Here is a 15,116-nt window from a genome sequence, read left to right on the forward strand (position 1 = left end):
TCTTGCCATAGATGCTAAAAAAGGCATTTGATAAAATTCAACATTTATTATAATTAAAAACTCTCAGTTAATATAGATCTGAATAGACATTTCTTCAACATGATAAAATAGATTTACATACCTGGATTTTTTGCATAGATATACAATATAGTTTTCTTTTTTTTTAAGATTTTATTTATTTATTCATGACAGACACAGAAAGAGAGAGACAGACAGAGGGAAAAGCAGGCTTCACACAGGGAGCCTAACGTGGGACTCGATCGGGGGGTCTCCAGGATCATACCCCAGACCAAAGGTCGTGCTAAACCGCTGAGCCACTGGGGCTGCCCGACAGTTTTCCTTTTATATACTTTAATGAATTTTTAGGATTTGTTATCAAATTATGCTTGCTTTACTGAATTCATTAGCCAGAATCCTGCTTAATAGAGACATGGTATAAATATTTTCACTAAGGAAAGGTTTCTGCTGTCAATACTGTCAATTAATAGAGATTTGGAGAGACAAATCATTTCAATAAGCCAAGAGACACAAGAAAGAATAACCAAGAAAATTCTGAAAAAGAACTATAATTAAGGAGGACTTATTTTACTAAATTATAAAACATATAATAAAGCTACATAAATTAAAACAGTAACAGATAGTACATTAAAACAAAATATCTAATCTACAAATTGATTCCCTTTCATATGGGAATGTCATGGTGAAAAAGATGCCATTTCCTTTGAGTGAAGAAGAGATAACAATTCGATAAAATTTGGGGGAATTACTGAGTAGACACATAAAAATTAACACTGGGTACATATGATGTAGATTTTGTTCTGGAGAATAAGGAAGTTTATGTGCCTGGCCCTTCTTGAGATCTGTGTCATAGCCTCTTCCACACACATCTCCACTAGATCTTCTCTGCTTTATGTAGCCCCCCTCCAGCTTTTTTTTTTTTATTTTTTTTTTTTTGTGGAGTGGGCTTTAGTGCTTTCCTAATGTTACTGAAAACGAATGGTAGTTTTATGAACAAAACTAGTAGTACATTTCTGTTTCTCATCCTCCCTGTTGCCAGTGGACCATTATTTTAATAAAAAATGGAAATGCCACCCTTATGTCCCCAAACCACAAGGCTCCACCTCTTTTTTTCAATACTTAAATCTCACAATGTATAATGCCCACAGTTCTTTTCCTGGCCTTCTATCAGTATAGGCTGGAGCGGGTGACTCCAGTAGGTTGGGGTGTCCATCTGAGTGTAGGGAGTGGGAAAAGACAAGGTTTAGTTTTTTGTATACTTACTTCTTTTTAATTCAATTCTTCCTGACTAGAGATGGCCAAGAAGGAACAGAGAGAAAGGGACAGGTTCACTGATGGGAAGCCAATGGCAAGATGGCTCTCTCCTTTTTGTTGCTGCGAGGTGTTGTCTGATCCTCAAGGTCCTCTGCAAGGCTAGTTCCCCAGCATCATATGAATATTATTCAGAGATCATATCAAGATTCCCCTACTGCTTATTTCCCTGGACCCAGCTTCAGCATGTGGCCTTTTATTTTATTTTTTTAAAGATTTTATTTATTTATTTATGAGAGAGAGAAAGAGAGAGGCAGAGACACAGGCAGAGGGAGAAGCAGACTCCATGCAGGGAGCCCCATGTGGGACTCGATCCCAGGTCTCCAGGATCGCGCCCTGGGGTGAAGGCGGGTGCTAAACTGCTGAGCCACCCGGGCTGCCCAGCATGTGGCCTTTTAACCTTAATTGTTTTTTCTCACAGCTGATTATTCCAAAGCCCCTGCTGATATGGTTTCCTCATTCAATGGGTAGTTCACAGTAGTGGTATTAATTGTTAGAGAGGAAAGGCAAATCACCTATATCAATTAAATTAACAACAGGTTTTGGGACATGTAGGTGGCTCAGTGGTTGAGCATCTGCTTTCAGCTCAGGGTATGATCCTGCGGTTCCAGAATGAAGTCCCACATAGGGTTCCCTGCATGGAGCCTGCTTCCTCTCTGCCTATGTCTCTGCTTCTCTCTCTCATGAATAAATAAATAAGATCTTAAACAATTAACAATAGGTTTCATATCAGGAGTAACAGAAGAAACAAGATGTTGGAATCAAAACTTCAAAGTATCTAAGAAAACATAACAGTAAATCTGGTTTTATATAACTATCAATCTTTCAAGAACAAGGGCTCAATAAAGATATTTTCAGTAAACTGAGAATGGCAACGATAATACTACTTAATGGAAATTTCTAAAGGAAATTCATAAAGAAAAGAAAGGTCTTAAAAAATGATATTCAAAAAACAATCAAAGGTGAACAAAGAAACAGCTGAATATATAGGTAATATTATCATATTTTCTGTATCAAATAGTAATAATAATAATTGTTATGATGTGGCACTAAATGAAAACCACATAATTAAATACTACCTAACAATGGAATATCAGTTAGGAAAGTGATTATTGGAATAAAGATAGTTATAATATTCTTATATATTTCGCAAAATATCAAGGGTAAGTGGCAAAAATAAAAAAGATCTGGCAATAAGTTTCAAATCAGGAAGGTGAAAAAGGTGGAGTTAGAAAATCAACTATTTAAATAAAAATAAAAGATAAAAGAATTAAAAAATTCTGGCAGTTATTTTGCAGACAAATTCTCTAAATACTCTAAGATCAATTCAGCCTTATAAAAACTATTACAGAAAATAGAACAGGGAGTAGTTCTCAACTTTAACTAATAAAGAATACTGTGAGAAAAAATTCAAAATAATCTCTATAGAAAATAATGACCAACTGAATCCAATGACATTAATAGATTAATGGAGGACAAATTATGATATTAATAAATAGATAAGGACAAAACTTTTCATTAAATTTATCACTTATTCGTTATTAAGAAATGATCTTAGCCATATGGAAATAAACAACTAAACTGTTTTCTACTAAAAAAGCTTTTTATAGATAATGTAGATAACATTTTTTAAAATGATGCTTTTCAAGATAAAATATTACAGATATTTCCTTTGGGAATAGAAAGAAGATTGCATTTACTCAACACTGTAATGGATGGTCCTTGCCTGTGCAAAAAGAAAAGAAATATAAACAAATGTTATGAATTTAGAAAGAATAAATATGATTTTATTATTTCTTTGTAATAGAATTTTCCTCATACATAATTCAGAAATATTTACAAATATACTATCAGAAACAATAAACGTTTACCAAGATCATTAATTGACATTAATAAATAAAAATATTTTTCTTTCTACAAGTCAGTAATGAAGAGAATACCTAATCTTATTTTTAAAATATACCTATAATATACCTATAATAAGATATACATACATATAATATTAAAAAAAATAATACCTCTTAAAATAGCAAGAAAGTATAAATTAGTTAAAAATAAATCTAACTTTGACTATACATACAATATTGTACTGCATATGTGTAGAACTTCATCTTGCTTAACTGAAACTTTATGACCTTTGATTAGTAACTAATAATTTTTAAGACGGTGGATAAATGTTGAGTGTCTTTACCACAATAAAATGAAATTTAAAACAAATAAATAAATCTAACAAAAGATGTGCAACAGCTTGTAGGAAAAAAAATGCTGTTGGAAGAAATTGAGAAGATAAATCCCCCTGTAAAGACGTTAGTCCTTCCAATGTTGATTTTTAGTCAATGCAATTCCCGTGTAAATCTTGGAAGGGTTTTGGTAGTAAATGAAAGGTTAATTAAAATGAGTAAAGATTTAAGAATAACTAAGATAATCTAATAGCAAGATGTTATCAATCTGTCATAATTAACATATTGTGTTTTTGGCATAGAGATTGACAAATTGACCTATGGAACAGAAGGAAAGACGTTATTCATTACAGTGGTGGCACTGCTCCCCTATGGAAAGTAGATCTCAATAAATAGTGTTAGGCAACTGGTCACAGGGAAAACAGGAAATGATATCTTCACTTTATACTCCAAAATCAATTCCGGATTAAAAATTAATATTAAAAATAAATATTTAAATATTTCTGAATTAAAAAATGACTTTTATAATAGTAGCACAGGAGGATTTTTTTTTAAAGATTTTATTTATTTATTCATGAGAGACACGGAGAGAGAGAGAGAGAGAGGCAGAGGGAGAAGCAGGCTCCATGTAGGGAGCCCGATGTGGGACTCAATCCTGGGTCTCCAGGATCACACCCTGGGCTGAAGGCAGTGCTCAACTGCTGAGCCCCCCGGGCTGCCCACAGGAGGATTTTTGGAGCAAAATATAAAAACCACTATCTTATAAGAAAAGATTGATAAGTCATCTAGTTAAAATTTGTATCTTCCATTCACTTTTACAAAGAGACACAAAAGATATTTGCAACATTTGTAACTGACAAGTTTTTAAAAATTATTTGTAATATATGAAGAAATTCCTAGTTCAATAGCAAAAAAGGCAGATAAATTAGCAAATGGAGAGAGATACTGAGTACAGTTTAGAAAAAGTTGCATTTAGTATACTTGTTGGGATTGAAAGTAGATGTCTCTAAGGTGGTTGATTTATGAGCATGAAGCTAAATTGTATAGTCTATGATTATGAATTAGAACCAGGGGAGGAGTTTGAGTGAGAAGATGAGAGGGCCCAGGATGGGCATTCCTTGTAATGTAGAAGAAATAAAGGTGTGAATTGTACCATAACAAATGCCCAGTATGACACAGAAACTCGGAGGAGAAAGGAATCCCAACAGCTAAGAATTGCCTCCAAGAGGAAAGAGTGATCAAATGGGTCAAAAGCTATGCAAAGGTACTTTTAATAAAAACATTTTTTTCCAGATTCTGAGTTTAAGGGCCTGAAGAATAATTTTCTTGCAATCAAGGGAAAGTAAGCTTCAGAGAAAAGGGGCTGGGGGACAGATAGGCAGAGACTATTTTTTCCAAGAAATTTCTTTGGGAAGACAAGCAGTAAGAAGGTAACAGTGAAGAGGAGTCAGAGATATCGTCAAATAAGGGGAAGAGCCTATTTTTCTGAGGCATTTTCTGATGAGAAGGCAGAAAGAAGGAATAGAGTGAGTGATGGCTGTTTCAAGATCTCTCAGGTGGGAAGATGGGATGGGATTTGCAAAATCAATGATGCAATTTGCCTTAACGTTAAGAGGAGAGGCATTTCTTCACTTTTGATGACAAGAGAAAGTCAGTTCGGAATGGGTGTATAGAGAAGTACCTCTATGAAAGAAGAGTGTAGGAAATAAAAGGATTTATAGTCTAATGGCTTGTTTTGGCTTGTTTTTTTTTTTTTTTATTTCCATGCATCTGTGGAATGGAAAATGCTGATGTTTTGTAGGAGAAGGTTGTGATGAGAGATGAATTTTTTATTGTAGATAGGATCTGAAAGGACAAAGGCAGTTTGTCTCTAATAAACCAGGGCATATGATCATTCCAGATATTTTTGAAGGACAGGCATGAAGAACACAGTGCAGATGTGTTGTACAGAAAGACAATGGATAAAAGAGTTGAGAGTTTGGGAACATAACTGGTAGAGATGATGAAACTTAGGATCTTGACTGAAAAGGGAAGAAAATGACACTAGACAAGGTTGATCAACAGGAATGAAGAGGAAAGTTCCTAGCAATCTAGATAGTGTCAAAATGATATGTTGGAGCAGGAGAGAGAGAGAGGGCTTTGCTGTAGGGTGTGGTATTAGATATTTTCAGAAAATTGTAAGTGATGGCATATACGTGGTAGTAATGAGTAGCTGTTGGGACAGGAGGTGAACATGGTTGGAGATACAGAATGTCAGATAATGGAGGCCACGATGCCAAGTGTTAGTCAGAGATCCCTTGGGTGAATCAGGAAGGTCACTGTGCCTTCTAGAGTCACTAGCCCTCCTGAGGTGTCTACTATTCATTGTCAGGAATCTATAAGCCATAGATTTACCAAACCCAAATATAATGTAAGATTTGATTATAAAATTCTCACTTCAAGAACAGTATCTTTTGGGGCTCCTGGCAGTGATGCCTGGGATCGAATTCAGTTTATCTTTTTTTTTTTCTTTGGTGGATTATACTTTCAATACAAGATCTAAGAACTTTTTGCCCTGCCCTACATTCCAAAGATTTTTTTCCTATTTTTTTAAAGTATAATAGTTTTAAATTTTATACTTGTTTGTTGTCTGTTTTGAGTTAGTTTTTGAATAAAGTGTGAGACTTAGGTTGTGAGTTTTTTTTGTTTGTTTGCTTATTTGTTTGCCTGTGGGTACCCTAACACCTAGCACCATTTGTTGAAAGGGCCTCCATTGAATTGTTTTTGCAATTTTGTTGTCAAAATCAGTTGGACGTATTTATGTAATTATTGGATTATTTATTCTGTTCTGTTGATGAAGTTGTCTGTGTCAATACCACACAATATTGATTACTATAGCTATATAATCAGTCTTAAAATCTAGTGGATGGATTCCTCTCACTTTATTCTTTTTGGTGAAAATTGCTTAGCTGGTTCAGTTCCTTTGCATTTTCATATAAATTTTAGAATAATCTTGTCTATATTGCAAAAAAATTTTTCTGAAATTTTGATAAGAATTGCATTAAATCTAGTCTCAATTCCTGGAAAATTCTTTACTATTTGAGACTTCCAATCCATGGGTATAATGTGTCTCTTCATTTATTTATATCTCATTTGGTTCCTTACATCAACATTTTGTAGTATACAAGTACCACACGTCATGTTAAATTTATACATAAAAATTTTAACGTTCTTAAAAAATTGTAAAAGGTATTCTTTTTAAAATTTTTGTGTCCATATGTTCATTGCTTGGAATTATAAAACAGTTGATTTTTTTTTTACATTTATCTTCTATCCTCCAATCTTGCTGAGCTCACTTGGAAGTATTTTTGTAGATTTCTAGAATTATCTGTATAGACATTAATGTCATCTGAAAACGGAGAAAGTTTATTTCTTATTTTCTGATTCATATTGTCTTCTATGTTCTTTTCCTGCCATATTATACTGGCTAGAACTTCCAGCACTATGTTGAGTCAGAATTCTGAGAGCAGACATCCTGGCCTTCTTCCCTATCTCAGGGGAAAACACTCTTACCACTAAGTAAATGTTTATCACGGGTTTTTGTTTATGCTCATTTTCTTTACTTTTTTAAAAATTAAATTAAAATTTTTAAAAAATTCAATTAATTAAGATATAGTGTCTTATTAGTTTCTGAGGTAGAGTTCAGTGATTCATCAGTTGTACATAACACCCACTGCTCATTACACCAGATGTCCTCCTTGATGCCCATCACTCAGTTACCTCATCCCCCATGCCCTACCTCCAGCCACCCTCAGTTTATTTACTGTAATTAAGAATCTCTTATGGTCTATCTCACTCTCTAATTTCATTTTGTTTTATTTTCATCCCTTTCCCAATGATCCTCTGTTTTGTTTCTTAAATTCCACATCTGAGTGAAATCATATGATAATTGTCTTTCTCTGATTGACTTATTTCACTTAGCATGATGCCCTCTAGTTCCATCCACATCATTGCAAATGGTAAGATTTCATTTTTTTGATGACTTAGTAGTATATAAATGCCTCATCTTCCATTGAATATTGTATACACATGCCACATCTTCTTTATCCATTCATCTGTAAATTTTCCATTGTATATGTATGCTATACCTTCTTTATCCATTCATACATCGATGAATATCTTGGCTTCCTCCACAGTTTGGCTATTGTCAAAATTTCTACCTGTATTCTCCTCTAGGGTTTTGATAGGTTCCTGTCTTGCAATTAGATCTTTTATCCATTTTGAGTATGTTTTTGTGTATGGTATAAGAAAGGGGTCCAGTTTCATTCTTCTGTCTGTGGCTGTCCAATTTGCCAACACCAATGTGAAGAGATTTTTTTTTCCATTGGATATTCTTTTCTGCTTTGTTGAAGATTAGTTGACCATAGATTTGAGGGTCCATTTTTTGGGTTCTCTATTCTGTTCCATTGATCTATGTGTCTGTTTTTGTGCCAGTACCATACTGTCTTGAATATAGCTTTGTAATACAGCTTGAATCCGGAATTATGATGCCATCTGCACTGGTTTTCTTTTTCAAAATTCCTTTGGCTATTCAGGGTCCTGATTCCATACAAATTTTAGTACGTTTTTCCATTTCTTTGTGTCTTCCTCAATTTCTTTCATAAGTATTCTATAGTTTTCAGAATATAGATCCTTTGCCTCTTTGGTTAGGTTTATTCCTAGGTGTCTTATGGTTTCTGGTGTAACTGTAAATGGGATCGATTCCTTAATTTCTTTTTCTTTTGTCTCATTGTTAATATAGTAATGCAACTGATTTCTGTGCACTGATTTTATATCCTGCCACTTTGCTGAATTCCTGTATGAGTTCTAGCAATTTTGCGGTAAAGTCTTTTGGTTTTCCACATCGAATATCAAGTCATCTGTGAAGAGTGACATTTTGACTTCTTTGCTGATTTGGATGCCTTTTATTGTTTTGTTATTGTTGTTGCTGTTGTTGTTGTTGTTGTTGTTGTCGTCTGATTGCTGAGGTTAGGATGTCTAGTACTATGTTGAATAGCAGTGGTGAGAGTGGACCTTAGGCAGAAAGCCCTCATTTTTTTCCTCATTGAAAGTGATATTCACAGTGGGTTTTTTGGTATATAGCTTTTATGATATTGCGATATGTTCCCTCTATCCTTACACTGTGAAGAGTTTTCACCAAGAATAGATGCTGTACTTTGTCAAATACTTTTTCTGCATCTATTGAAAGGATCATATGGTTCTAATATGATACAGATCATAGTAATGTACTGTATCACATTGATTTGCAGAAGTTGAACCACCCTTGCAGCCCAGGAATAAATCCCACTTCATTGTGGTGAATAATCCTTTTAATGTACAGTTGGATCCTATTGGCCAGTATTTTGTGAGAATGTTTGCATGCATGTTCATCAGGAAAACTGGTCTATAATTCTCCTTTTTGGTGTTGTCTTTGTTGGTTTTGGAACCAAGGTAATACTGGCCTTATAAAAAGAGTTCTGAAGTTTTCCTTCCATTTCTATTTTTTGAAACAGCTTCTTCTAAAGAATAGGTATTAATTCTTCTTTAAATGTTTGGTAGAATTCCTCTGGGAAGCCATCAGCCCTGGACTGTTGTTTGTTGGGAGATTTTTGACTCCTGCTTCAATTTCCTTACTGGTTATGGGTCTATTCAGGTTTTCTATTTCTTCATGGTAATTTAAAGGTCTCTAGGACTGCATCCATTTCTTCCAGATTGCCTAATTTGTTGGTATATAATTGCTCATAATATGTTCTTATAATTGTTTGTATTTCCTTGTGTTGGTCATGATCTTTCCTCTTTCATCATGATTTTATTTATTTGTGTCCTTTCTCTTTTCTTTTTGATAAGCCTGGCCAGAGGGCTCATTGGTCTTATTAATTCCTTCAAAGAACCAGCTCCAAGTTTTGATCATTTGTTTTACTGTTCTTTTAGTTTCTATTTCATTGATTTCTGCCTTAATCCTATTAATTCTTTTCTCCTGCAGCATTTAAGCTTTATATGCTGTTCTTTCTCCAGCTCCTCTAGATGTAAGGTTAGGTTGTGTATTTAAGACTTTTCTTGTTTCTCAAGTAAGGCTTGTATTATTATATACTTCATTCTTTGGACCACCTTTGCTGCATCCCAAGGATTTTAAATAGGTATGTTTCATTGTTTCATTTGTTTCCATGAATTTTTTAAATTGTTCTTCAATAATTCTTTAGTAGGATGCTTTTTAACCTCCATGCATTTGTTCCTTCCAACTTTCGTCTTGTGATTGATTTCAAGTTTCAAGGCATTGTGATCTGAAAATATGCAAGGAATGATCTCAGTCTTTTGGTACTAGTTGAGACCTGATTTTTGATTCAGTATGTGATCTATTCTGGAGAATGCTCCATGTGCACTTGAGAAGAATGTGCATTCTGTTGCTTTAGGATGGAATACACTGAATATATCTGTGATATCTATCTGGTCCAGTGTGCATCAGCCTTCGTTTCCTTCTTGAAATTCTGCTTACATGATCTGTCCGTTGAAGTGAGGGTTTGTTAAAGTCCCCTACTATTATTGTATTACTATTGTGTTTCTTAATTTTGTTATTCATTGGTTTATGTAATTGGCTGCTCCCATGTTAGGAGCATAAATATTTATAATTGTTAGAACTTCTTGTTGGATAGACCTTTTGATTATGATATAGTGTCCTTCCTCATCTTTTAGAATGGTCTTTAGTTTTAAATCTAATGTGTCTGATATAAGGATTGCCACCTCAGCTTTCTTTTGATGCAGTAGCATATGAATGGTTTTCCATCCCCCTCACTTTATTTTATTTTTTTTTAATATTTTATTTATTTATTCATGAGAGACCCGGGGCGGGGGGCAGAGATACCGGCAGAGGTAGAAGCAGGCTCCACGTAGGGAGCCCAATGCAGGACTCCATCCCGGAACTCCAGGATCATGCCCTGGGCTGAAGGCAGGCACTAAATTGCTGAACCACTCAGGGATCCCCAATCCCCCTCACTTTAAATCCAGAGGTGTCTTTGGGTCTATAATAACTCTTTTTTAGACAGCATATCAATTGGTCTTGCTTTTTTTATCCAATCTGATACCCTGTCTTTTGATAGTAATAGCCCATTTACATTTAGAGTAACTACTGAAAGATATGAATTTAGTGCCATTGTATTACCTGTAAAGTCCCTGTCTGTATATTGTCTCTGTTTCTTTCTGGTCTCCATTACTTTTGGCTCTCTCTTTCCCTTTAATTTTTCTTGCAGGGCTGGTTTAGTGATAACAAAGTCTTAGTTTCTATTTGTCCTGGATGCTCTTTATCTCTCCTTCTATTCTGAATGAGAACCTTGATGGATAAAGTATTCTTGTTTTTTTTTTTTTTTTTTCCTCATTTAGCACCCTGAATATATCATGCTAGTCCTTTCTGGCCTGCCAGGTCTGCTGCCAGCCTTATGTTTCCACCCTTGTAGTTAAAGGACTTCTTGTCCTGAGCTGCTTTCAGAATTTTCTCTTTGTCTCTGAGATTTGCAAGCTTTACTGTCATATGTTGAGGTGTTGATCTATTTTTATTGATTTTGAGGAGGGCCCTCTATGCCTCCTGGACTTGAAAGCCTGTTTCTTTCCCCATATTAGGGAAATTCTCAGCTATAATATCTCAGGTATATATACCTTCTGCCCCTGCTCTCTTTTTTCTCCTTCTGGGAATCCGAGTATTCTAATATTGTTTCACATTATGGTATCATTTATCTCTTAAACTCTCCCCTTATGGTCCAATGGTTGTTTATCTCTTTTTCTCAGTTTCTTTCTTCTCCACTATTTTGTTTTCTATATCACTAATTCTCTCTTCTGCCTCATTTATCCTAGCAGTTGGTGCCTCCATTTTTTGGTTGCATCTCATTAATAACCTTTTTTATATCAACCTTATATAAATATAATTTTTGATTGTTAAGAAGTAATTAGATCCCAAAATTATAAAGAAAGAAAAACCTATGTATATACAAAAATACAATTGAATACAATGAAAGGGAGCCAAAAGTGAAGGATGTAAAAATTAAAATTAAAAAAAAAAAGTCTTAAAAAAAGATTTGATAATTAGCTGGAAAGGAAAGAAAAAAAATTAAAACTGGAAGACTTAAGAATCATGAGAAAAAAACATAAATTTTATATACTATTTTCCCCTAGTGCTGGAGTGTTGTAGTTCTATATGATCAGAAAACTTGGTATTAGCCAGATGATCCTGCTGGTCTTCTGGAGGGGGGTGCTGTTGCACTGATTCTCAGATGTCTGTGCCTGGGCATTGTTGCACCTCTTCTGCCATTGTGCCCGGCTCAGCATTAAGTGGCTCTGGATTGCTCTATGAGGTTTTTATTCCCCAAAGGCTTTTAGCACTTCTTTGGGTGATGGAAATGAATAATGGTGGTACCCAATCTCCAGCCCTGGAGCCTTCAGTGAGCCTTCACAGAAGAGCAGTCAATCACTCCTGTCTCCCTGGTTTCCCTCCACACTCTGTGTTCACCCATCCTGTGCCCGAGCATTTTTATCTCAGGAAGGAGACCCCATTTCGAGTTCTCTAAACTTTGCAGAGTCCTGCAGCATGCAACCACAGTGCTCCTCCATGGAGGGAGAGGTCTCCCTGCGGTTCTGCTTCTTAATGGGCCTCTTGCTCAGAGAGTGGTCACCCAGCCATGCAGTGGTTGTGCGGTTTATGACAATACCAAGCTGAAAACCTATTCCTGAGCTTGGGTTTGCAGCTGGCTTCCCCATTCTGATGTTTGGGAGTCCTGCCACACTCAGGCACCCTTGTTCTTTCTGTGACCCTGGAGATCCTGAGACCATACTGTCCCATCCAAGGTTCTGCCCCACTTCACTACCTGAGCACCTTTGAGGCAGGGACTTCCCCAACCAGTGTAGACTTATAAACATTCCAATTTTGCACCCTGCTGCTTATGTCACTGGCTCCCTTCCCCAGGGTTTATCTTTTGATATATCTCATCGGATTCGTGTCTCCACACCTCCTACTTTGCAAAAAGTGGCTGCTTTTCTGCATGTAGAATTGCAGCAACTCTTTTCTTAGATATCTGGTTGAGTCTTCAGGTGTTCAGAATGATTTGATAGCTATCTAGCTGAATTCCAGAGACGAAACAGGACTAGGATTCCTTTTCCTCCACCATTTTCCCATCTATGTTCATTTTCAAGTTGTGTAAACTATTGCTATTTTTCTGAGAGATTTTATTTACTCATAAGTAAGTGTTAAGTTTAGTCAAACACGTTTGCACTAGTTGAAATTATGAGGACTTTTCTTCTTTAGTTGTTAGTATAGTAGATTCCTTTGATTGATTTTCAAATACTGAATCAGGCTTACATCTGTGGAGTAAACTTTCTTTGGTCATGGCGTATAAACCTTTTTGTATTGATGAATTCTATTTGCCAATACTTTATGAATGATTTTTGTGTCTATATTCATGAGAGGTACTGGTCTATAGGGTTTCTTTTTTTTTTTTCTTTTTGATTTTGGTACTATCTTTATCTGGTTTTGATTTTAAGGTAAACCTAAAAAGAGTCAGAAACATACCTTACTCTTTTAGTTTCTATAAGACATTGTATATTGGATAGAATTCTTTAGTAAAAAGATTTTATTTCTTTCCTAAAAATTTATGTTTTGGATTGAAAAGATATTTTGAATTTATTTTCCCTAATAGTTTTAAGTTTATTTCAATGACCTATTTCATATTAGGTGAATCATAATACTATGCTTTTTGAGGAAACAAAGTAAGATTGAATCTCTTTATTTTAGCCAGCAATAAAATTTGATGTTACCATGTATCTTTATTTCAGACTTTGGAAAAGATATTGAAAAAGATTAGTAAAAATCCTTATATATACTACTCAGCTGAAGAAATAAATATTATAAACATTTAAGGTTAAAGGTTAGGGTTAAAGTATTAAGATTAAAGGCTTTGTATATTTCTTTTCCTCTTTTATTTTCTCTTCTCATCTCTATCCTAATTATCAGTACCCTGCCTTTGATATTTATTACACTCTCTGATGTTCAAGTAATTGCTTTTTAAAACACTAGTGTGGTTAACCAGTATCATCTCCAGATTTATGCCATTTGGCTTAGATGTGGCTGGTTGACAAAAATGGTATTGACATGACATCATTTTGATTTGTTTCCACAGCTCTCCCAGTGTTTACTCAACTACCTCAGGATACGAGTGTAGAGGTTGGAAAGAATATAAACATTTCGTGTCATGCTGAAGGAGAACCACAGCCCATAATTACCTGGAACAAGGTAAGATCTCAACTAAAGGTACAGTAATATTAAAAACACTGACAAATGTATTGACCCACTGAAAAGAAGTAGTGATTCTCACATTGATTTATTACTCTTGTAAACAAGTTTTTTTTCTGTTTCTTCTTTGTTCATTATTTTTAAGTGACTAGATCTGGTTTTGGCTCAGGGCTTTGATAAAATTTATCCTTTCTCATTTGCTTAGTGATGAAAGCTTCATAATTAAATTCTTCTATGGAAAAACTTAATTTGTCTTATATAAATTAAGAGTTTTAGTGGCTAACAAGAAATAATTTTGAATTAATTACTCAAAAGTTGATTAAAAGTAGGGCATTAGCTGAAACAAGAATTAAAAACTTGGTATTAAAACAAAGTGACATGAAAAAAGTCCTGTAAGTTCAAAAGTTGAGTGACTTTAAAGAAATAAAGCTTCTTATTTACATATTTTACTTCCTTTGGTCTTTAAGCTATATATTCTCTCAAAGTAATTACTTCTTTCATTTTAATTTTTTATCAAAAATGCAATGATTGATCTTAGATTCTGATATTCTTTTAATTTAAATTAATTTAATTTATTTATTTGAGAGAGAGAGAGAGAGCAAGAGAGGGGGGTGGCGTAGAAGGAGAGGGAGAAGTAGAGTCTCCATTGAGCAGGAGGCCCAGTGCAAGGTTCAATCCCCAGACCATAAGCTGAGCCAAAGGCAGATGCTTAACGGATTGAGCCACCCAGGAGCCCCTCAGATTCTGATGTTTTTAAAAAATAAATGAAATTGCATACATCAGAATGACAGTTTTTATAGAAAATTTTGACAAAAAGTAAAATTTGTGAAAATTTACAAAGTTATTTTCCAAAAACACTTGGTTTATTTTTGTTGTTGCCATGTAGCAACAAGGCCTTAGTTTTGGTGGTTCATTTTTTTTTTGTGCCGTAGCAGAACATCATATTCAGTTCTTTATAAAAAATAAATTTAGTGGTCTCAAAGTTGAAACCTTAGACTCATGTACTCTCAAACAGTCTGACTAGTTTTTGTAATTTCTTTCAAGTGTAATATTATATAATTCAAATATTTTATACTAAAAATAAGAAGTGTGAAAAGTACACATTTTGGTCAGTCTCTAGGCCTTATTTGACATTATATTAAATAATGTATCATATAATCGTATAAGAAAAATAGCTCAGTCTAATTTCTAAAAGGTAGCTTTTAGTCCCAAATGAATTGATTGAGGGATGACTATATGCCAGACATTTTGTATACAGTACCATTTTTTTAATTTTTTTAAATTTATTTATGATAGTCACACAGAGAGTACAGTACCAT

At 34.5% G+C, this 15,116-nt stretch overlaps 1 protein-coding gene across 1 annotated transcript in view; it reads left to right on the forward strand.

Annotated features, from left to right (window-relative positions):
- The window catches only part of PXDNL (peroxidasin like), a 428,332-nt gene that overhangs the window by 324,678 nt on the left and 88,538 nt on the right, over window positions 1-15,116 (forward strand). Inside the window, 1 exon segment of the mRNA XM_055318359.1 lies at window positions 13,685-13,797. Coding sequence (XP_055174334.1) covers window positions 13,685-13,797 — 113 coding nt within the window.

The sequence above is a fragment of the Nyctereutes procyonoides genome, unplaced genomic scaffold, assembly GCF_905146905.1.
Source record: "Nyctereutes procyonoides isolate TBG_1078 unplaced genomic scaffold, NYPRO_anot_genome, whole genome shotgun sequence".
Taxonomy (NCBI): Eukaryota; Metazoa; Chordata; class Mammalia; order Carnivora; family Canidae; genus Nyctereutes; species Nyctereutes procyonoides.